The 23,657-nt window shown below is 41.3% G+C and overlaps 1 protein-coding gene across 1 annotated transcript in view; it reads left to right on the top strand.

The window, feature by feature from the left end:
• Positions 1–749: 749 nt before the first annotated feature.
• The window catches only part of ENPEP (glutamyl aminopeptidase), a 40,420-nt gene continuing 17,512 nt past the window's right edge, over positions 750–23,657 (top strand). Inside the window, exons 1-7 of the mRNA XM_061993187.1 lie at positions 750–1,363; positions 6,650–6,791; positions 12,749–12,880; positions 17,008–17,128; positions 19,263–19,417; positions 20,040–20,153; positions 21,826–21,960. Of these exons, the coding sequence (XP_061849171.1) occupies positions 750–1,363; positions 6,650–6,791; positions 12,749–12,880; positions 17,008–17,128; positions 19,263–19,417; positions 20,040–20,153; positions 21,826–21,960 (1,413 nt within the window). The remainder of the gene's footprint in view (positions 1,364–6,649; positions 6,792–12,748; positions 12,881–17,007; positions 17,129–19,262; positions 19,418–20,039; positions 20,154–21,825; positions 21,961–23,657) is intronic.

Raw genomic sequence — 23,657 nt, 5'->3', positions numbered from 1 at the left:
ATTCTTCTGCCCATGCCTGCTTCGAATTACTCAGCAAAGGTAAATGAGCCTAGAAAAGAGGGGAAACACTTGGAAAGGTGTTGAAAGATGTGTGTCATTTTTGCTGGATTTTTGGGACTTTGGAGATATCATTTCACAAACTATAGGGCAGAAGTTCAAGGAAATCTGTGGTAGTAAGAAGCAGAAAACAAACAAATCAACAACAACAAAAAAAAAAAAAAAAAAAAAAAAAAACCCAAACCAAACCTCAAAAACCCAAACAAGACACAGCAGGGGGAAAAAAAGGAAGAGGTAGTGGCAAAGGTTGAAGGCTTGGAGCAGTTACACCTCTATCTGCAAACTCTTTCTGAAAGCTGCTGACAGAGCTTTGGCATCTGATCATCTCCTAACTGCTGATTAACATAGCACTGTTTTATATTTAACTCAGGCCAGAGCAGGAGGGGCTGTGGGTGGGGTTGCCCTGCTTATAAGGGGAGCACAGCAGGAACAATGTTCTGTGTCAGTTCCCTCTGTCTCGCAGCCCAGCTGCACACTTTTTGATCATTCAAATTTCTTCTAAATGCATATTGTCTTTAATTAATTGAGTGTCTCGTGGAAAGTGAGGTAGGGGAGATGAACAGAGAACAGCTATAGCTACACAATTAAAATACAAACCAAGTCTGCTGAATTTACTGAATGCAAGTGCTGAAGTAACTAATAAGCTTTTTTACAGTTAATGTTTTGCTCTGAGAACAGACCCAGAAGCAGATATGGAGGGAATGGATTTTGAGGCTGAGAAGTCCAAGAGGTACTGCATGAAGACAAAGCACGTGGCTATCATCTGTGGTGTCGTGGTTGTTGTAGGTCTTGCTGTGGGACTTGGCGTGGGACTGAGCAGACCTAAATCTCAGCAAACTTCAAATGGATCAGATAAGCCAACAGCCTCTCCTCCTGTAGTGGATTTGAGTCCCTGTCCTTCTAAAGAGGATGAGAATGGAGACTGGATAAATTTTAGGCTACCCACCTATGTCAAGCCTGTCCACTATGATCTGGAAATCAAGCCTGAAATGGAGACAGACATTTACACTGGGACAGTTAGTATTTCTATTGCTTTGGAAAGTTCTACCAGTCACCTGTGGCTCCACCTGAGAGACATCAAGATTACAGAAATGCCCACACTCCAGAAATCCTCAGGACAGCAGATTGCTTTGAACGACTGCTTTGAGTACAAGCCACAAGAGTATATAGTGATGAAGGCAGAAGCAGAGCTCTCTGCCACAGATGAAAGTGATCCCTATATACTTACCCTGAAGTTTCAAGGCTGGCTGAATGGTTCCCTCGTTGGGTTTTATAGGACCACCTACACTGAGAACGGACTGACCAAGTAAAGCAGTTTTTCTTTTATTTCTTAAACTTTCTTTTATATTTCTTCTTTTTCAGGCCTGATCTATTCCTGTTTCAGCTTCTCAGTCTTGTCTTTCACCAACTTGCTGACATTTCTGGGCTGTTCTTTAATTTTCTTATTCCCCTAAGGAAGATGCTGTATTAAAAACCCTTTGGCTCTTGACAAGTGAATTGCGGGCTGGAACGATGAGGGATTTGTTATTATTATTCTAAAAAACTTGTTCAAACTCTACTAGTCCCAAGTTACCTTTGAGCTTTACAAATGGTGCACTCAGAGAGTTGGAGGAACCAAGGCCGTTTTTTATCTCTGTAATACAATAAATAGCAACAGCTTTTACCACTTTCTCCTGTCAGTCCCCAAGGTAACAGTTTCAGTGTAAAATGCTCTTGTGATAGTTTTCCTGACATCATGCCTCCTTGATGTTGTAAGTATAAATATTATTCAAACCAGAACTTCCCTGCACTTCCTGCAGATGGCTGAAATTATGGGTAGGAAAGTCCAGACAAAGTATGTCATCTTTGACTTGGAGGTTTTTTTCTGCTCCTGCTCTTCCTTTTTAATATATTGATAGTTATTGAAAGATTGTAAAGCCTCTGCCAGTTCAATTAACCCATTCCATTTCACAGATTTGCACTACTTGGAGGTGGAAGCTTGGAAAAGCCATTGTCCACGCTCAGTGGCATTTCTTCACAGTTAATATATGAGAGGATATTAATGCATTTTCCAGTATTTATGTTTCTGAAATGATTCATTAAGGACTTTACAGCTGCAAGATAAACTTGGCTAGATTTTTCCAAGGCCCTATAGCAAGAACATGGAGGCAAACACTGGTGTGTTGTCATAGCATTTGTTTGCCCTCTTGGGACAATGGTGTCATGAGTGAGAGTTACATCAGCTTCATTCAGCTGCTGACAGAATACACTATGAGTAAAAGCAAGAACAGTCACCAGCAGTAGCAAATCTAAGAGGCAGAGGAAAAAGCAAGTATTGATTTTCCATACTTAAACACAGCTATCTGATCTGGGAAGAAGCCATATAAAGAACAGCTCGAAACTCAGCCAGTTCTTTCTCCCTAGTTTTCCTCCATCTAGGACCTGAGTATTGCTCTAACTCGGAAGGTGCTTTGATTTTCTACTTATAGCATTTGACATCCCCACAGCAGTTTGAAGTGTAACCTCTGAGCATCCTTCTAAACGGAACTGTGTTACTTCCTTTTTATTGATGAGGGATACCTAGAAATTAAATGAATTGCCTCAGGTCTGTCCCAACACCAGTACAGCAGGACCAGAATGCAGATGACCTGAGTCACAGACCAGCAGAGGTGAGTACCTATCCCTCAGATACAGACAGTGTAGGAAGACAAGGACCAGGCATGGGACATCAGGAAGAAAGGAGAACTTCATAAGTTAAAGGAAGTGTAAAATGCGACCTCACTTCGAGAGTTCCTGCTTCCTGATTTGAATGCTGTAAATTACAGTTAAAAGGATGATCCTAGCCAGAAATCTGAAAAAAATACAGAAAGAAGCTTGAGCATATGAGTTGTTCATTAAGCTTGAGAAGGACTCTAATAAGAATGAGTGAATGGTGATTTCTGAAAGGCTTTTCATGTGGTTGTTTGGGCAGATTGTTTGTGGGGGTGGAAGAGGCAATGAACATGATAGCAATAAGTACCACTTTGGAATTACAGCAACCATCAATCAAGTGGTGCTGCAATCAGCAGCCAAGTTGCTGCTATATGGCATGAGGGTAGGTGATAGGATGGAGCAAGGGAAGATTGTAAAGAGGGGTGCTATTACTTATTAAAAGTGCATTTTGTTGCATTAGAACTGCATTAAAACAGCTTGCTATTCAAAAGCAATACTGACTGGAATTAGTGTTTTAATTTTGCCTCTGCCTCAGGCAGATATGACTCTTGGACAATTTCAACGCAAATAGTTGTTGTCTTTGTCACGTTGTAATTTAATACAAATTGGATCAGGTAGTAGCAAATGTCAATCAAGTCCATTAACAGTGGATGCTAGAGAGAAAGAGGCTGAGGTGAAAATGAGAGACAACATGTAATTAGCCTACTCCTCCACCCCTTCTGGGCAGTCTTAGTAGTAGAACCTTTTGAAACAATTAATAACAGGGCTGAGCTGTTCCCCAGCTGTCTATCTGTGAAAGAAAAGCTTTGCCAAAGCATTGCTATAATGTCTTTTGTTTACAAACTGGGCAAACATCCAGACTCTGCTGTTGCTTAGATTCAAATTTAGTGAAAAACAGGTAGACGTGTGCTGAACATGCCTGCAAGACTGGGATCCTTTGGAGGCTTAGAGAGAAGAATGCTTCACTTTGGAATCCTGTTCAGACAGAACACAGAATCCCCGTCAAGACATAGGTGTTTTTGGACATGCCCAGAAGCAGATATTGAGATACCTTGGGAACACAACTATTTAAATTGACATGTGTGTGTGCATAGGGAGCAGGAGAGCAGAAACTTTGAGAATGCAGATTTTTTTACATAAGCCTGCCTAGATCATCCTATGGCTGCCTGAATCTACCTGTAAGTAGTGAAGCTATGCCTCTGTCTGTGCATTTCATTTCCCGACTGATGAAAGGGGAATAACAGTCCTTCCCTATTTGCTTGATGCAATGAGCATAGATAAAGTTGTTTTATTTTCAGATATTAGAGAAAGAAGCACAAGAGTCCTTGACTGGTGTAATGGGTACTTTTAGCCTATTAGTTCCTCTCAAGGAATGTGCTAAAAGCCCATTTTATTTTCTGCTTAATATTATAAATATTACAATCTTGTCATAGTACCTGTTTCTTTCTTTTGTATTTAAAAGGTACATGTCAAGAGGATGGGGCAATACTTTTTTCTGTAGTGTCCAGTGACAGGACAAGGGGCAATGGACAGAAGATGGAACACAAAAAGTTCCACTTAAACTTAAGGAAAAACTTCTTTACTGTGAAGGTGAGGGAGCTCTGGCACAGGCTGCCCAAGGGAGGGTGTGGAATCTCCTTCTCTGGAGGTTTCAAAACCTACCTGGACACATTCCTGTGTGACCTGATCTAGGTGGACCTGCTTGAGCAGGGGGATTGGACTAGATTTCTAAGGGTCCCTTCCAATCCCTACCATTCTACGATTCTATGACTAGTATTAGTAACAAGATATGGCTTCCATTTTATAGGAATTCTCTGTGCCCTCCATAAGAGGAGATCAAGAGGCTTATAAAAGGTACTCAGCTGGGAACATCTCTAACACGGAGAGTTGCATTTAAGATTTTATTTATCAGGGAAAGGCAAAATATTCTTTAATGCACAGAAGTAGTACTCCTGGATTTCTTCCTTAAGGAGATTTTTTTCACAGAAGTAATGAATCTGAATTTAAGGAAAGATTAGGAAAAAAATGCTTTAATTAGCTCAAAGGGAGAGGTTTTTATACTAATCCCCTATTCTTTGGGAAAAAAAATAGGCAAAAACATTGGGAAATTCATCATAGTTCTAAATGTAACAGTGTTTTATTTTGGGAACAACAGCTGGATGCAGTCTCAGCCAGATCTTCACTTCTTTTTACTATGATATTTACAACTGACACCTCTAATTCACATTTAAAGGTCTGGACATCAACAGCAAGTAGAAGGGCAGAAGCCAACAGTGAAGAAAATTTTATTTTAAAACTACATTATATAATTTGAAAGGAAATTACAATATTTCATGTTTCTAGTGCCACTTCTATACATGTCATAGTCTGGAACTCTCATCATCTACCCCACAGGAATGGTAGTGCTGATGTTTCGTGCTCCTTATGTCTGTCTACCTCCATAAATATAAAAGGACAGATGGATTATCACCTTATAAACCAACAGAGATATCATAGTGTTATCTGTCTGTAGGAATAAGACGCAAATGTGTCAAAATATATAGCCAAATTTTTTAAGCAATAGCTGCAAAGCATTGCCCTGGGGACTTGAAGTTAACTTAATTGTGAAATAGCTTTAAAATCTTACAAAAAGTGGAGTGACATCAATTTACCAAGCAATAGAAACTATTGAGAGTGAAGTTATGTTAAGGTGAATATTCATTATGCCTTCTGCCCATGAACTTTTGAGTTACTAGTCTGGTGAACATGAATGGCAAGACCTCAGATATATTACCTCCATCAAGTTTGTAAATGACCCTTGCTGCTACAAGTTCCTAATGACCAGTTTGGAATTTAACTGTCAGAGGAAAAAGGCAAGTGCAAGAAAAACATTGAAAAATTGGTTGTCAAGTGAGCTTGTAGGATTGCTGCAGATCTGTAATTTATGATGTACACTTTTAATTAATTGTTGGAAAGAAAAGCTACCTGAATAGCAGCAGCTGTAGAACTGCTGTCAGAAAATGCTCAACATTCCAAATTAATTGAAGAAGCATCTGTAATCAATTTCACCATCAGTCACCAGAGAATACACTGTGATACTGTATGGTTCATTAACAGGGGAGCCTGATGTCACTGTGAGAAGAAAGCACATAATAGGGATGTTCACAACCTTCACCTTATTTCTTTACAAGACCCCTATTATCTAGCTACCCTAGTTGTTTTTGCATAACTGAAATGACTTTTTAAACCTCCCAACACAACTAGCATAGCATCTGTTACGTACTAGGATGTTCACCTGAACTTTCCACACTTTCTCCATCAATTTAATTAATGGAATCAGGGGAACATAACCATACCAGCAGAAAGCTGTACATGAAGAAAAATAAACACACAATAAAGATGAGATTTTAGGAACACTTACACAGTTCCAAGGTGTCTTCTCAGGAGATACTCAAAGCTCCAATCCAAAGATATACTCTAGTGGGTCAACAACACATGGAGTGACTTAACTAAATATCCCTATACCAGGACCTTCATTTCCTTTCAGATTATATAATCGATACCTTTTTTTAGGGACAGAAATCAACAGGAAGGCTTCTCAGGAAGACGAGCAAAATTTTTACCATCCATTAGGGGTCATTCTTATTGCCTGGCTCCCAAAAATATTTTATGATAAATAACTGACTTTAGCTTTTTCTCTGAAACCTAAAGGGTGTTGATTACATACTTTGAGGTGTATGTGTTACACATGCCTGTACAATATCAGCTTGTGCATTTCTGATGCCAACTACTTTTATGAACTACACACAAAAATTTGTAATTTACTTTAGCTTGTGAAATTGCTAAAAAATTAGGCTTAGAAATTGCAGATAAGATTTAAGAGGAATATAACAAAGGCTTGCCAATGTGTTGTTTGTTTAAGGAGCATTGCAGCTACTGATCATGAGCCAACAGATGCACGGAAATCATTTCCTTGCTTTGATGAGCCCAACAAAAAGGCAACTTACAACATATCTATCATCCATCAAGAGGAGTATGAAGCACTTTCAAACATGCCAGTACAGGTATGTATTTCCCAACTCTGCTCCCTAAATGAAATGGTTCTGTAAAGCCATTGGAAATGTAGCATGGATCACAAGGTCCTTATATGTTAACAGACTCTGCTATCCAGACATAGGAAAGCTAATGGCTAATAAATATTCTGTAAAACAATAATGGTTGGTTGGTTAGGACTCCCAATGGTCTACCAGCACACAAGATGACAATACAGAGTCAAATCCAAAATAGAAATTGTCTCTTGTCTTTAGCTAGCTGGCCCTCTATTCAGATGTGCTACATGAGCATCCCCTGCTAACTATAAACAGGCAATGGCAGATTCTTCAGTCAAATGAGGTGGAGGCTGAGAATGAATACTCTGGAAGACAGCTGCTTCCCAAATGGGAAGTCTGAAATAATCACTGAAACTACATGATGGTCCAAAGTGAGGGTCTGCTGATCACAATCTAATGGCAAAGGATCCTGCTAGCAAGAAAGTCTAGGATCATTATTTTTAATAATACAGGATCTGAAATCCCATCTATCTGCTCCTGGGTCTGGAAACTTGTCAGTCCATCACAACCGTCAGTTCTAAATAATCTATTTCTGGACCTGATGGGTCAAATTCCAAGTTTTGTATGAAATTCAATGGCATCAATTATCTACCTCTGGGCCCTCTGAAAGAAGACTGAGTGACTTTCATTTGGGAGAGTTTCTAATGAATAGTTTAACAGAATGTGCGGTCTAATGTATAATTTCTTAGATGATCTCTAAAGGTCCCTTCCAACCCCTACCATTCTATGATTCTGTGATTCTAATGAATATATTCTGAAGTAGGAAATAGAATGCCAAGTTGGTTTTTATTAATTAAAAAGAAAAAAAAAGAGTTTCCAGCCTCCAGGCTGTTGACATTTGCATCTTCCCAATCATTCCCTACCCAGAAAATAAAAGTCTGCTTTACTGTGTAGTTTTATTTAGAGTCCCATGAACCTTAACTATTCCCTAGCAATATAGCTGAGAGAACTATTACCAATCTGATATGGTTACCTCCCAGATCTTTTACAAATGTAAAGCTCTGACCTATTCTTATGAAATATATTTCTATGATACCTAAAAGAGCACCAGTTGCTTTGATAAACAACACATGAAAGGACAAAATTTGCTGTACCTTTCCTCACAGACCTCAGATAAGCGAGGGTACCAGCGAGGAAGGTAAGGGGATGAGACTACATGTTATCAAGATTTAGTGGGATTTGAGATTTATTTTACACCTTCATATATAAAGAATTGTAGAATCATAGAATGGTTGGAAGGGACCTTTAGAGATCATCTAGTCCAACCCCCTCGCAGAAGCAGGTTCACCTAGATCAGGTCACATAGGAACATGTCCAGGCAGGTCTTGAAGATCTCCAAGGAAGGAGATTCCATAACCCCTCTGGGCAGCCTGTGCCACTGCTCCGTCACTGCTCCCTCCCTCCCTCACTTTTTGTGTTCCAGCTTCATCCCATTACCCCTTGTCCTGTTGCTAGCTACAATAGAAAAAAGGGATGTCCCAACCTCCTGACATCCACCATTTAGATATTTGTAAATGTTAATAAGATCTCTCCTCAGTCTCCCCTTCTCTAAACAGCCCCAGTTCCCACAGCCTTTCCTCATATGAAAGATCTTCCATTCCCCTGATCATCTCGGTGGCCCTCTGCTGGACGCTCTCCAGATGTTTTCTGTCCCTCTTGAGCTGAAGAGACCAGAACTGGACACAAGACTCCAGATGAGGCCTCACCAGGGCAGAGTAGAGGGGAAGAAAAATGTCCCTTGACCTGCTGACCACATCCCAGAATACCATTTGCCTTCTTGGCCACGAGGGCACATTGCTGGCTTGTGGTTAGTTTATTATCAATCAGGGCTCCCAAATCTTTCTCTGCAGAGCTGCTCTTCAGCAGTTCAACCCCCAGACTGTACTGGTGTATGGGGTTGTTCCTTCCCAGATGCAGGACTCTGCACTTGTCCTTGTTGAACCTCATGAAGTTCCTCTCTGCCCAACTCTCAAGCTGGTCGAGATCCTGCTGAATGACAGCACAGCCTTCTGGGGAATCAGCCAGTCCTCCCAGTTTGGTGTCATCAGTCAACTTGTTGAGAGTACACTCTGTCCCCTCATCCAGGTTATTGATGAACATCTTGAACAGGACTGGCCCCTGAACCAATCCCTGTGGAACTCCACTGGCCACAGGCCTCCAACTCGACTCTGTGCCATTGATCACCACCCTCTGGGCTCTGTCACTCAGCCACTCTCAATCCACCTCACCGTCCACTCATCCAGGCCACACTACTTGAGCTTTCTGATGAGGATGTTATGGGAGACAATGTCAAAAGTCTTGCTGAAGTCAAGGTAGATGACATCTGCTGCTCTTCCCTCATCTAGCCAGCTGGTTATGCACTCATAGAAGGCTATCAGGGTGGTCAAACAGGATTTCCCCTTGGTGAAGCCATGTTGACTCCCCCTGATAACCATCTTTTCCTTCATATGTTCAGTGATAACATTCAGGATGAGTTGTTCCATCACCTTTCCAGGGATGGAGGTGAGGCTGACCGGCCTGTAGTTTCCTGGGTTGTCCTTCCTGCTCTTTTTGAAGACTGGCGTGACATTGGTCTTTCTCCAGTCCTAGGGCACCTTGTCTGTCCTACATGATTGTTCAAAAATGATGCAGAGAGGCTCAGCAAGCACATCAGCCAGCTCCCTCAGGACTCTAGGATGCATCCCATCAGGACCCACAAACTTATGAACCTTAAGCTTGTCCAACAAGTCTTTAACCTCTTCCTTTTCCACTCAGGGCAAGTCCTCTGCTGTCCTGGCCATCCTGTTATCCTTGCTGGACTGGGCTTCCCGAGGGCCGGCCTTGGACGTAAGGACTGAAGCAGAGAAAGCATTCAGTACTTTGGCCTTCTCTGCATCCTCAGTCACCAGGGCACCCTCTGTGTTTACCAGTGGGCCCACATCCCCGCTCATCATCTTTCTGCTGCTGATGTACTTGAAAAATCCTTAACATCCTTGGCTAAATTTAATTCTAGAAGGGCTCTAGCCTTCCTAGTTGCACCCCTGCTTGCCCTGGCACTGTTCCTATACTCTTCCCAAGAAGCCAGCCCCTGTTTCCACCTCTCATAGATGGCTGCTTTCTGCCTGAGTTGTCCCAGCAGATCCTTGCTCATCCATGGAGGCCTCCTGCCTCCTTTTCCTCCTTTCTTGCGCATTGGGACACACTGATCCTGGGCTTGGAGGAAGTGGTGCTTGAAGATTGACCAGCTCTCATGGGCACTTCTGTCTTCTAGAATCATATCCCATGAGATCCGTCCAAGTAGATCTTTGAAGAGGCCAAAGTTGGCTCACCTGAAATCCAGGGTCACGGTCCTGCTTTGTGTCCTGCCTCTTCCACCCAGGATCTTGAACTCTACCCTCTCATGGTCACTGCAGCCAAGGTTGCCTCCAACCTTCACATCCCCAACCAGGCCCTCTCTATTCATCAGTACCAGGTGCAGCAGCACACCCTTCCTTGTTGGTTCCTCAATCACCTGTGACAGGAAGTTGTCGTCAACAATCTGTAGGAACCTCCTGGACTGCGTGTGCGTGGCTGTGTGGCTATCCCAGCAAATACCAGGGTGGTTGAAGTCCCCCATGAGGACCAGGGACTGTGATTGTGAGGCAGCTCTCAGCTGTTTGTAGAAGCCTCATCCACATCCTCCTCCTGATCAGGTGGTCTGTAGTGGACTCCTACAACAATCACCTGCCTTGCTCCACCCATAAATTTTTACCCATAAGCACTCTACCCGCTCCTCATCCCCACCCAGGTACAGTTTGGTACACGTTAATTGCTCCGTCAGATAGAGAGCAACTCCACCTCCACGCCTTGTCAGTCTATCTTTCCTGAACAATACATAACCCTCCATGGCTGTGCTCCAGTCATGGCAGCTGTCCCACCACGTCTCTGTGACTGCAATGAGGTCGTAGCCCCGCATCCGCACCCACATCTCCAGTTCCTCCTGCTTATTCCCAGGCTGCGTGCATTGGTGTAGAGGCAGCGCAGGGGCTTACTCAAACACACAGGTTTCCCTGGGCAGGTGCAGGAGGTTCCTCCCCAGTTTGGCTCTTCCTCAGGGTGGTCAGCCTTCCGTATCTCAGCCCAGTGTGCAGATGAAGGGCATTTATCATTGCATTCCCTGACCTGCCCTGTTTCACAGCTAGAGGGGACAGCTTGTTCTATGTTGCTTCTCCCCCCACCCCCGAAGTCCCTTAGTTTAAAGACCTCTTTATTAAGTTTGCTAGCCTACTCCCAAATATTCCAGGGCCTTTACAGGAGAGATGAATCTCATCCTGCCCTATCAAGCTGTAGTCCCCAAGGAAGGATCCATTGTCAAAGTACCCAAAGCCTTCCCGCCGGCACCAGCCTCTCAGCCAGGAGTCCACTTGTCTGATTTTTCCATTGCAAACTCCTCCTTTAGCGAACAGGATAAAGGAGAAAATAACCTGAGCCCCTCTACCTTTTACCTGCTCCCCCAAGGTTTTAAAATCCTTCTGGATCCTGGAGATGTCATGCCTCATGGCATCATTCATACCTACATGGAACACAAGTAAGGGGTAGTAGCCTGTATCGCTGATGAGCCGTGGCAGTCTCTTGGCCACATCCCTGATCTTGGCTCCTGGTAGGCAGCACACCTCTCATAACTCCCTACCTGCCCTACAAATGGGTCTCTCAGTGCCCCTTATCAATGAGTCACCCACAACAAGCACCCGTCACTTCTTTCTACAGTGTCCATTATCTATTGCAGGTGGAGCAAACGATGGGTTGTTTGATGGGTTTTCCCCTTTTGGAGCTTGCTCGTCAAAGTCCCTCATCTCCAGTGCCTCATACTTGTTTGTAGTGCGCACTCTGGAAGGAGGGCTTTGAAGACTAGCCTTTGTCCTTCTTTTTTTTTGTAACCAGGGTCCATAGCTTGTTAGATTCACTGGAGGCTTGCACCTGGTTGTGGAAGCTTCTGTCTTTCTCCACCTCTGCCCCTCTAATACTACAGAGTCTACTCACAGTTTCCTGCAGCTCTTTCACCAGGTGCTGCAATTTCTGAACTTGAGGGCACCTATAACACATGATTGCCTCAGAAGCATAGGTCCCAGAGCATCCTACACACTCCCTGCACTCCACCTGGACCAAAGATTCTCTACTAACCAGCTCTGTCGGGGTGGATGCATTGACCTTCACCTGGGTTTTGTCCATCTGAGCCTTGGCTTTAGCCCTCAGGCGAGTGCTCACCATCTTACTAGGTTGAAGCTGGGGCACTTCTCTGACTTGTGTTTCTCTATCATGTACAATAGGTTGCAAGTTTAGTCAGTTTATTTTTAACTTTCAGTTGAAAGTTAAGGGCATTGGGGAAAAATCAAGAATGGGTTTTAATCAATTTACAAAATAAAAACTGTGATCAGCACTAAACCTTGTGTACATTTAAATAACCCACTAGTTAGCAGTGCTATTTTGAATCTTTGTGAGTTCAGGATGGATTCCTTAGACTGGTGTTTATCCTACACAGCATCTCTGCAATCCCTGACTCCTATCTGATGTCTGTATTTCAGAGAGGATAGAATCCAGTCTCCGCTCTGATTTGCCCAAAGTGACGTTCTTTTATGTAACTATTTCAAGAACAAAACACACTAACATGAACTGGAAAATTCCTGTTGGCAAAATACCTGTGTATGTGAATGATTTCAAATCCTTGATTCTTATTTAGTGCAGAAAAACAAAGCCTCATTTTGTGTATCAAAGTATCAAAAAACCTATTTTGTCTGTTCTCATGCCATCAGCAACAGGATGCCAAAAGAGGTGAACCTGGAGAGGTGATTTATCATTCCTATATAGTTGCAGCTTTCATAGAAATATTACACCCTCTTCTGCATGTGTTTGCAATTCAAAAATATAGGATTTTTTTTTTTTTTCTATTTCTGCAGCAAACTGTACAGCTGGGCAATGGCTGGACTCGGACAACTTTTGAGAAGTCAGTTCCCATGAGCACTTACTTGGTGTGCTTTGCAGTGCACCAGTTCAAGTGGATAGAGAAGACATCTGCCAGTGGAATACCTGTAAGTCCTGTTGCAGCCTAAATATGGTTCAGATGACACATGTACAGCGAATTGCAATTTTTTTAAAAAATGAAACATCTCTTTTTACAGTACAAACAGGAACAAGCTTTTCCCTTTCTTATAGCCTATTTTATGCAGCCTATTCCATCTGAGTAGGTGATCACAGTGATCCCTCTGACCTTGAGTACAGAGAGTGTTTTGCAGTACCCCGTCTTGGTCCAGCAGTACCTCCCATACAGACACAAGGGTGAGGAAGAAGTGTTATTTCTCTAATCTTATCCCTCACTTGAAGCCCACAGTCTGGGAGAATGAACAAGTCCAGGGAAACAAGAGATTCACCAGGACATGACTACAAATAATTTAAATTTTTCTTTGGGTTAAAAGATATGATCTATGCACTTGTTTTCCTATTTACAAAGACACATAGGACAATAAAACTATGTGCCACTATGGCTCTACTATTCCTTATTTTACAATAGTGGCTAAAAGCAACTGACTTGCCTAAGTCCTTTAAAAATAAGTATAGAAGTGATAGTGCCTGACTAACTAGATGGATTTTTGGTATGAGCCCTAATGAAGTAAGTATTTTTGAATCTGAATCCAAAAACTTAAAATAGCTCCTTTATCTAGATGCCACAAACAGTCCAAGACAGTTCTCACTTAGATTTGAATCTCCTGAAGGTGCAGCTGATCAGGCATAAGGAGATCACAAGACACTACATCGAATCACAACCTGAAAGTCTAAATACAATTTGCTCCTCAACATATACTCCTCATTTTGCCTAAACCTAATGTCAGATGCTCAACCTGCTGTCAATTATTTACTGGTTTATATGTCTTTTTTCCTCTGAGGAAGATCCCAATGCTGTATGCACTTGCTGCTTCCCCTTTCTTTCCCCTTAGGGGTGGTCTACAGATGGTCATGCAGTGTGGCTAAGCTGGCAGTGCTTTGCTGCTCTTCTGGAGGCAATGATAGCAATGGACAGGGAATTTACAGGATAAGCCCCAGCCCCAGAGCAAGTGACCTCTTTCTGAGTTGCTCTGTCTGAAAAAGCTCAGCAAATTCCTCCCCACTCAAAGCTGTCCACTGACATGAAAATCTGACTTGTACAAATCACCAAAGTGCTGATCCAGTTCTTAGCAAAGGCTTTCTGGCATAGCACTGTGCTGAGGCCTCACTTCTCTATGCTCTCGCTAGCATCATGCTGTATGCTTATGTTATTTCTTGACAAATAACTGAAGTTATACTTAGCCAAGCAAATGGAGCCTGGTTTGAGACAGCAATGTAATATTCTTACATCCCTGCTGTTTGACTGAGTAATTTGCAAAATAGGAGAATGTTTTAGGCCATCCAGCCACACAATATCGTTAACCAGATGGCCTTCAGCACAGCTGCTCAATTCACTGTCAGGGACAGGACTTCAGTTATTTGACCTCAATAGATATTCTCTAGAACTTAGGTATTTTAAGAATGAGAATTTTTGCCACTTTTGTAGAACACAGTGCAGTAGGGAAAAAAAATAACTGAAGATGCCTGTAAAAATCTTGTTTTCTAGATGTAAAATGTAACATTCTTTGCTTCTCCTTGCCATGCTCTAGAATATGGCTCTGACGTCAATATTTGCTTTTTTCCTCAAGCAAAACAGCAAAGCCCACAATGTTTAGCTTTTCTAAATAGAGGGAGTGTTCATTGAAACATGGTAATTAAAGTGTGTGTATGTAGAAACAGGGGTATTCATGTAAGTACAGAGGTTGCCCGAAGAAATATTTTCTAAATCAGGCATTGGTTACTACATATTTTATTAACTGTATTCACTAAACATTATCTGAGGATGTGCTTGCACTATTAAACTTGGGGTTTGAGTGAGGTTAAAATCACAACTGTTTTCTTTCTTTCAGCACAAACATGGTTTTACCAGTATAAAGTATATGTGTAAGATTGTTTTTAATTAACGGGACCACATAAACTCCATCACTAAAAATTATCTTTTCCCCAGAAAAAAAAAAAACAGACTATCTTTTGAGTTTTTAATCAGATATTTGGGAAGTCCTCGTAACCAAACCGTTCCTTTCCAAAATCTCTGGAGCCCAGCTGAGCAATGATGTATTTAGATTCAGTGACTGCTGAAAAGAGCATTCCATAGTTTACTGTATAAATTACTAGCAATTAATCCCTTATCCAACTGAAAGTATCCATGTGAACCATATATGGCTTTCATAAACAACAACAACATCAATTACATGCTCACATGACACAGCAAATTATTTAAAAACTCTGCCATTTGCTCTGCTCTGTAAGTCATTGCTCTAACAAAGACTTTAATGGAATCAATGGTGGGAAAAGTGCCCACAGCTGGAAACAATGCTGCTGAGCTGATTACCTGTCAGGTACCAAATGTCTGGTTTGGAAAATCACAGATGAGATTATACAGATGAAACCCAAAGTCAGCTCTAGTGCATGATGAAGATTTTGGAAACCATTAATAATGAATCAGCTAGGGGACTGAAGGCTGCTGAATTGGCTAAAGAGCTTACTGAAGTGGAAATTGCAGATTGCAATTGCAAACTGACCCTGAGGGAAATCCCCTAGCTAGAATAGATTCCCGATTGAATTTCATAAGCTTTTGTTTTGTTTTGTTTTTTCAATCCACTTTTCTCATCTTTCCCTCTTTTTGGAGGAGGTGTAATTTCATGATATTGAAATCAATGTGTTGTCAGGCTCCAAGCAAGCTCCTAGAGTAGGCCTGCTCCTTTGCTTAGTTTGGGCCCTAAACTCCTGGCTGTAAGACAGCATTGAGAAGTAAACAAGCCAGACCAACACAACCAGAAGAATATGGCCCATTTGTAAGGGACACAGAGTCTGCAAAATGAAATGGATCACTTTTCTTAAAGCCAGAAACTTCACTCCATATAAAGATCTCTTTACTTTCCACACTGGAGATTTTGGGGACAGTGAAGAGAATAGCCTACTGTTTTTGCTAGTGGGCACTCCAGTGCTATGGCTCTGCTCAGGGGCCGGGATCTGTGTGAGCTCTGAGACAAAGAGAGTGAGGAAAAGACTTCCAAAAGACTCTATAAATTCTGAAGTCAAACTTTGCCTTCTGCATGTGGAGATAACACCCCAAAAGGCCTTTTTGAGCTGTAGGCTTCTTCATCATGATTAGAGGTGCCCTAAGGACTCTAGCCCTTCGGGGCTTGATATTTTCTACTGCTTGACAGGAATATACAAAGCAGTCCCAGCCACCAAGTAAGTTTCAGGGATGGAAAAGTCAAAACTCAACACATAATTTTTTTTTGTATTCAGAAAAAAAAGGCCTCATGATCAGATATTCAAGAAGAGTACAGATACGGTCACTCATGACACACAGGGCTACCAAACCTGCAAGTTTTCCAGGACTTGCCTGGTGGGAAGAGACAGATATGATTTTTTTTGTCTGGTATTTCTCAGCAGGCACCATAGCTGTGACTGGGTGTCTATATGGCCTGATGTACTGGGCAAACAACTGTCTGACCTGCACAGGCCAGAGTGTCTGGGAGGAGTTACAGACCTGGTAAATGTACTATCTATGAAGAGTCTGAGGTCTTCAAACATAAAAGGAAATTATGACAATAGTAGCTAGGCAAAATAGGTAGAAATGAAAGAAAATAGATGTTACAGGCTTCAGACACATTTCATGACACATGTGCCCCTAAAGACTGGTCTGATGAGATCAGTCTATGTCAATGAACTGCTTAGAACAAGTGGATTCCCTTCCATTATGCTTGCCCAGGTTTCCTTCTTGAGAAAACCAGGTCTTGGGGAAGGAAGGACACACACACAGGTCCTGCTCCAAGCTTGGCCACTGTGAGGCAAGGAACTTCTGGACATGTGGCTTCTTGCCAGTTTTACAATTTAAACGTACTGTGGAAGATGTGCAGAGACTATGTTGAATTGGTCTCTCTTTTGTTCAACATCTGAGAAACATTGTTGAACAAAGTTTTTTAGAACAGAATTCAATCTTCAGGTGAGTCTCTTAGAGAAAACCTGAAGTGTCACAGGTATGTATGTTAAATGACTTTTCAGTGCTTGCCATCTTCTAATTTCCTCTCACTGAAGACTGCTCTAATTGTCTCTCTGTGTTTTACAGCTGAGAGTTTACGCCCAGCCACTGCAATTACAGACAGCAGAATATGCAGCAAATGTGACAAAAATCGTATTTGACTTCTTTGAACAGTACTTTAATTTGAGCTATTCTCTTCCAAAATTAGGTGATTATTAATATTTACATTTTTCATTTTGTTAATTCACTGTCATAGTCATATTTCTCCTACAGGTCTCTGTGCCTTGGTGGAAAACAACATGAAAGCATTTGGTTGCTAACTGCTAATATTGTGTCAGGATGTTTTAAAACTGTATCTTTGTAGTTTAAGATGTTTTTAAGTGCCACGATAGAAGGATTTGTCTCGGTAACAGTTTAGTTACTAGCTCTCACATTTCAGTTTGCTGAACTGAAGCACTGGTCCTAGCATGGCTATTTAAAAGTGTCTTGTAGAAAATCGAGGGAAGCATTGGTACCATCAGCAAAGGAACATCATGAGCTAAAATAGAGCCAGAAGTAGTTTGAGAAAAATATGTATCACTTCCATGGGAACTTCTGCACAAAAGTCAGCAGTGAGATGAGTGAAGATGTAAACTGACAGTGGGTATGTCATGACATTTATTAACCTTAGTGCAAAGTGGGTGTGTAAGGACTTCTTAGAAAGATGAATGTGTTCCAGCATATAATTTGTAGTTTCTACTGCCAGGCTAAATGAAGACCCAGAGCTAAATAAGAGTGGGCACACTATCAAACTTTGCCCATGGTTACAAAACAAACAAAGAAAAAGCAGTGCAGCTAGGCATCCTTTAGCTTCTGGGCTATCTGGACTCTGGACCTGGTTTGTGCAGTTTCAATTAATGAAGCTGGAAATATAATGAGAGTTTTAGAAATGCTCCTTCCCAAGACCTCCAAAAAGGTAATTCAGTTAGGTTCATGAACTTAAAACAATGGGAAAATATTAACTACAAACAAGTTAAGGCAGTGTAATGGGGAAAAAAAAAACCTCACCAAAACTTTGAAGATGATTAACAATGCTATGCAAACCTTTTATTGGCTACTCATACATGTACCTATCAGACTAACTTGTAATACTTTGACAACAGATTTTTACCTCCTTCATTCAAAAGATCATCTGAGTTTACTGCGAATATCTGTTTGCATTTCAACAACAATTGCATTAAAGAAACCAGTACAATATGTTGCTCTCTCACATACTGGTTCCCAGTAATAATTGGGTCTGTATCTCACCTGTGTTTCATATTTAAACCTTCATTTCCATAAAATCCTGATGACTTTGCCACATCAATGTATGGATAAGGGCCTGTCCACACTACAGAGTGGGCTAGTAACCCCAGGCCAGCAGTATCAGAGGGTAGATGGTCTTCTAGATTTTATACATTTTTTCTCATCATGTCTATTTATTTGTTGGATCAAAAGTCTTGACTTACTCTGTTATTCGCTTGACATTAGGAGTCAATGAGATCAAAGTTGATGAATCAAATATGTTTCTGCATAATGGTTTATTTAAATACTGATTTATGGCTTCTGGCATTGCTGTTATCCATGTGATCCCCATTTTGACTGTCAGTGAAGCCCTTGCTGGACTATCAGCTTCATTCTGTAATCAAGTTGTTTAAATTAAGTAATTCTTGTCTTCTGTTAGGGTGGAGTAAGGGTTGTTTGTTCTATTCAGTTTTAAATTCATCTGTACTTTTTCAGTAACCCACACAGAAAGGCTGTGGTCATTATTTGCAGAAAAAAATGCCAGTCCAATTGAGTCCACAATTCTCATTTAAACTTCTATTGATTACTGACCATAAATGAGTGCCCCCACCCAAATTGCCAGGAGTAGAAGCAGATGTTCACTGCATGGGGGATTTACTTCAGTTAACATGTCAATAAATATTTTAAATATAACAGCGTGGCAACAATGACATGCCTCATTATGCTACAGATAGTTTCAGGAGGTTTACTGCCTACAGCACATCCCCAGACAATACTATTAATTTCTGGAGTCAAAATTAAGTAATGCATGATACACACGTTCCCAGGAGGTGGCATAGCATCACCTCACAGGACAAATCCTCAGTTAGCTCTATTAATCTCAGCTCAGCCAGAGTGCTTGCTATCAGCTGCTGTGAGCCAGTTCCCTGATTGCTAAACAAAGGTTATAGACTGCTGTCCACAGCCGTAAGCCAGAACTACAAATGGGAAGCAAAACAATCTGTGAATATACAGAAAGAGTATGAATTAAGTGGCTTAAAGGGTACAGTGATAATCATGTTCTTTTTCTTTCAATGTAGATAAAATAGCTATTCCAGATTTCGGGACAGGTGCTATGGAGAACTGGGGGCTGATCACATACAGAGAAACAAACCTGCTGTATGATCCCAACGAGTCAGCCACTTCCAACAAACAGCGAGTAGCTTCTGTGGTAACCCACGAGCTTGTTCATCAGGTACATTTTAGGACATGATTGACGTTTACAATATTTCAAATGTGTAGTCATAACATTTTAATCTTGAAAATACTGTCATTATCTTGGGATCTTCTACATGTGCTCCACAATTTGATTGCAAAATGTCAAGTTAAAACAGTTCCCTGTTAGAGCTTCAAAGTGTCATAACTACTGCCTTTGACTTTTTCTCAGGAAGTTAGATGCTCATGTCCAGACTGTGAGCCAGCTTATGAAAATCTGTCAGAAATACGTTAAAGGAACTAATTTGCATGTGCAGATGTCTCTCTTGGGCAAGCAAATAGGGACAATGATACACTGTGGAGGCTGACTGAAAACATATCCTTACAAGCACAAATTATCAAATCAAGAGGAAGAAACTAAAAATATTTTCAGTGGCACATGAATCATAATCAATTTCCCTAGTAATATGTAATTTTATAATAAAAACATTTCAAAACAAGGCAAACCCTGAATTCCTATTTAAACCCCAGAATTATGACAATTTTCATCTGGCAACAGGAGGAAAAGCATACAAATGAATATTCCCTGTGGACATGTGAGATACTGAAATGTGTATTTACCATTTAGCTAACATTACAACTTTCAATGTTTATAATTGTAGTGGTTTGGAAACATTGTGACCATGGACTGGTGGGATGACTTGTGGTTAAACGAAGGATTTGCCAGTTATTTTGAGTACCTGGGAGTAAATGTTGCAGAACCAGATTGGAAAATGGTAATTATTTCTGTCTTGTGAATAGTTGGTGGGGATGAGGGGAGCATTTTTGAAGAGAATAAAAATTAGAAAAGGATCATGAAGACTTACAGTATATTTATAAACAACTAACATAGTGCAGTGTAACATAAAAAAAAAAAAGCTGGTTTAAGCTTTTCCCCTTAGCCACGTTATGGTTTGAAACTAGTCAAAGTAAACTTTATATAGTTTTAGTCTGCAGGGAAGACTTTTTATTTTTAACAAGTCAATCAAGTGTTTGATTATTCTTATGGAAAGTAGGCAGATTCTGTTTAGAGCCTTAGTAATTTTGCAAAGTTGTTTAAAGGTCTAATGCTGAAAGCTAAAGATTCCCCCTTATTAATTTAGTTGGGCTATAGTGTCCCTTCATGGGACTTGTCTTAGGATCCTTACCTAACCTGATGAGGATTGGAAACCTGGGCCTGTCTCCACAGCTTCTTTTGTCAAGGAAAATACCAGATCCTTCATTCAGGTGCTGTCAGCATTTTAAGTGTCATTTCAAATGCTTCAACTCAGACAATCTCAATTTTGCACAGCACAAAAATAGATCGTGATAGCGGATGGCCAACAGTGCTAACTGTCCATCAAAACCAACTGCAGTCACTTTAAGGAGGTTACAGACAAAGAGGTGGCCTTAAATATGCATTATACTCAGAGGAATAACAGTGTGTGGACAAAGAGAGGTTTCTTGCTCTCTCTGTCCTCTCCTCCTAAACAGATGTGATGACACATAGCATACATATTTCCCCCAGCTGTCTAGGTGTAATGAGATTTTGGCTACTGGGAAATATACAACATATGACAGTGGAGGGAAGCAGAATAGGTTTTTCACAGGTTAAGCCTGTTACCAAAATCTACTAGCTTCTGAGCCTAGTGACTTTAGAAGCAGTCAGTGCCTAGTCAGTTCTTCCCCCGCCTCCCTCCCTGTTGCCCAGAAATATCTCCATTCATCCATGTTATGTGAGGCTCAGAGCAAAATCCTGAGTCACTCCTTTCACATCTTGAAGCAGAGGACCTGTTGTGCTAACTACATAAGACAAAAATTAATTACTGAGCCTGAGGCACCGCGTATCTTGACATTGTGTTCATTTAAAATCCAGACCCATTTTGGTTTTATCATCTTAGTGAGTATTAGAATAGGAAAACTAAATAGAAATTTAGTCTTTTTTGGTCAATATTTGTTAGGAATTAAGGGGATTTTGACTGCAGACCACTTCACCTTTTGAATAAATAGCAAGCACTTTAAAAAAGTTGGAAACTTTGGGATGGGGATTGTTTCTTCCCTCCATCCCTTCCTCTCCAGCTCCATTTTTGAAAAAGGAAAAAAATATAATGCTTTACAGATATTGTCTCACTTCTGAAATTGGTAATAGAGGCTTCTTTTTTTTGCCTACTGGAAGGCAGGAGGGGTAGTGTGTTATGATACACAAAGTAAAACAGTATTTGCATAAGGCAATTTATCTTAATTAATGAAAATCATATCCCTCCCCTCTCAGATTAAAGTAAGAGTTTAAGTTCTTCTTCAGGGGAGGTGACATTTCATTCCATTTCCAACTGCTTCTGCCTAGAGAAGCTGCAGTTCAAGTTACTTGTTTTGTGAAGATAGGTATATAGTCCTGCCTTTGTTTCTATTCTAACGTCTTCTCTGTTATAGCCTGAGCAGGTTTTAACTGAAGATGTACTTCCTGTAATGAAGGATGACTCTTTACTGTCTTCCCACCCAATTGTGGTTGATGTGTCATCTCTGGCTGAAATCACCTCTGTGTTTGATGCCATATCGTACAATAAGGTAGGATATCCTCCAGAGTGACTTTGGATGCAAAGAAGGTAGAGGCTTGGGAGAGGAGATAAAAGCCAGGGGAGGTTGTAGTTATAACTCATACGCCACTTGGGCTGTGTCTGTGCAGATCTTTTTTCTGGAATATTCCAGACTGTCATCAGTGATGATTCAGTTGATAGCAACTGTGAGAGGAGAGCAGTTCAGTCAGGGCCTTGGTCAACCACTATGCACCATGCAATCCTGCTCATAGCCTGCAGAAGTACAGGGAAATCACAGTCAGCAGATCCTGCTACTAGAGTTGTCAGTTTCAAAATTATCCTGAACTAGATAGTAACAACATTCCTTTCCCTTTACCTCATGTGTTTATGCAGCCCAGTTATGCCAAGCCTCATTATCTAATGCAAGGGCAGATGTCCAGGTGTCTGCTCTCTCACTTCCCTATCACATCTTCAGGGCAGTATAACTTCTATTTTGAGGAAGCAAGACAGGGAACCAAGTAGTGAAAGCAGGAAAGTAACTTTTTGTCTCATGTTCCTCACAGTATTCCAGCCATTCAAGAAGCCTTAGCAAAGATAGGCTATACCAGCCTCTTACTGACATTGGCTCTAAACTGAGAGATGAGTTATCTCAATGTTTCACTGAGAGTTGTGGAGCTCAGGGTTGACTTGGAGTACAGTAATTTGTAGCCTGGAAAGTAGCAGAGGACATCCCATTAGATATTTGACAAATTTTAGTTCATCCTGGAGTTGTCCCTGTCAGTGGTGATGGGGAGCTGTGCCTATAAAGGCTCTCTCAGAAGTCAGTTGGAATTAACTGGATGAGTGCCTTGTTCTGAGCAGCAAGATGCCAGGACAGTCACTGTTGTGAGGAGGATGTGCGGACACATCCTTGAGCACATGGGCCTTGTACTACTGGCTGTGTGGGATGGCAGCCAGCAGCTCAGCACTTGTAGAAAAGTGCTTTGAGATCCTGAGCATTAGAGAGGCCAGCAGCCATGCTGAGGGTCGCCACTCTGATGTGGTCAGCAGAATCCAGGCTAGGAGGCTGGAGCTGGATCATCTCTCTCAATATCACGTATAGCCAAAGTTATTTTGCCCTTAGGCAGAGAGCAAAGCATGTCTCCCTCAGACTTCCTGGTATCAAACCAAGAAGTACTTTGACTCAAGTGCCCTGAAGACATGGTTTCTTCTAGTTATTTTTTTCAGTGCATAAAGAGGCAAGTCTGAAGAAGTGCAGGTGGAAACACCTCTGTGTCCCTTCATTCTCACCACTGCATTGGCACCAAGGTGTAGAAGGAGCTGGAACTGTACTCATTCTCTCCTCAACCATCCATGTTGCTTCCTACCCCAATACACCATGTTTGTGTTGACAGCTTCTTGAATGACTCTGTCAGTGTTTCCTATCTGATGCCATCATTAGTTTCCTCTGAACACACAAAATCCATTATTATCTCCTGCTTCCCACCAAGCTCCCACGAGCAGCTAAACATAACATATTGCATTGACTTTAGCTGTAGCTATGTTAGAGTCTGTAGCCATAGATATTACTTCTAATAGCTAGATTTGAACCATTCATTTCCATCAGTTCTCTGTTTTCAATCCTCTGTTCAACAATACAACCAGTATTTATTGCATCATAAATGCCTCACAGCCAAATCATAAACCATGTGAAAACCTGTGTTGTGTAACACTCTTCTGAATCAAACT

Source organism: Colius striatus, chromosome 3 (genome assembly GCF_028858725.1).
Source record: "Colius striatus isolate bColStr4 chromosome 3, bColStr4.1.hap1, whole genome shotgun sequence".
Taxonomy (NCBI): domain Eukaryota; kingdom Metazoa; phylum Chordata; class Aves; order Coliiformes; family Coliidae; genus Colius; species Colius striatus.
Note: the sequence above shows the minus strand (reverse complement) of the source record. Positions and strands in the feature narration are given on the sequence as shown.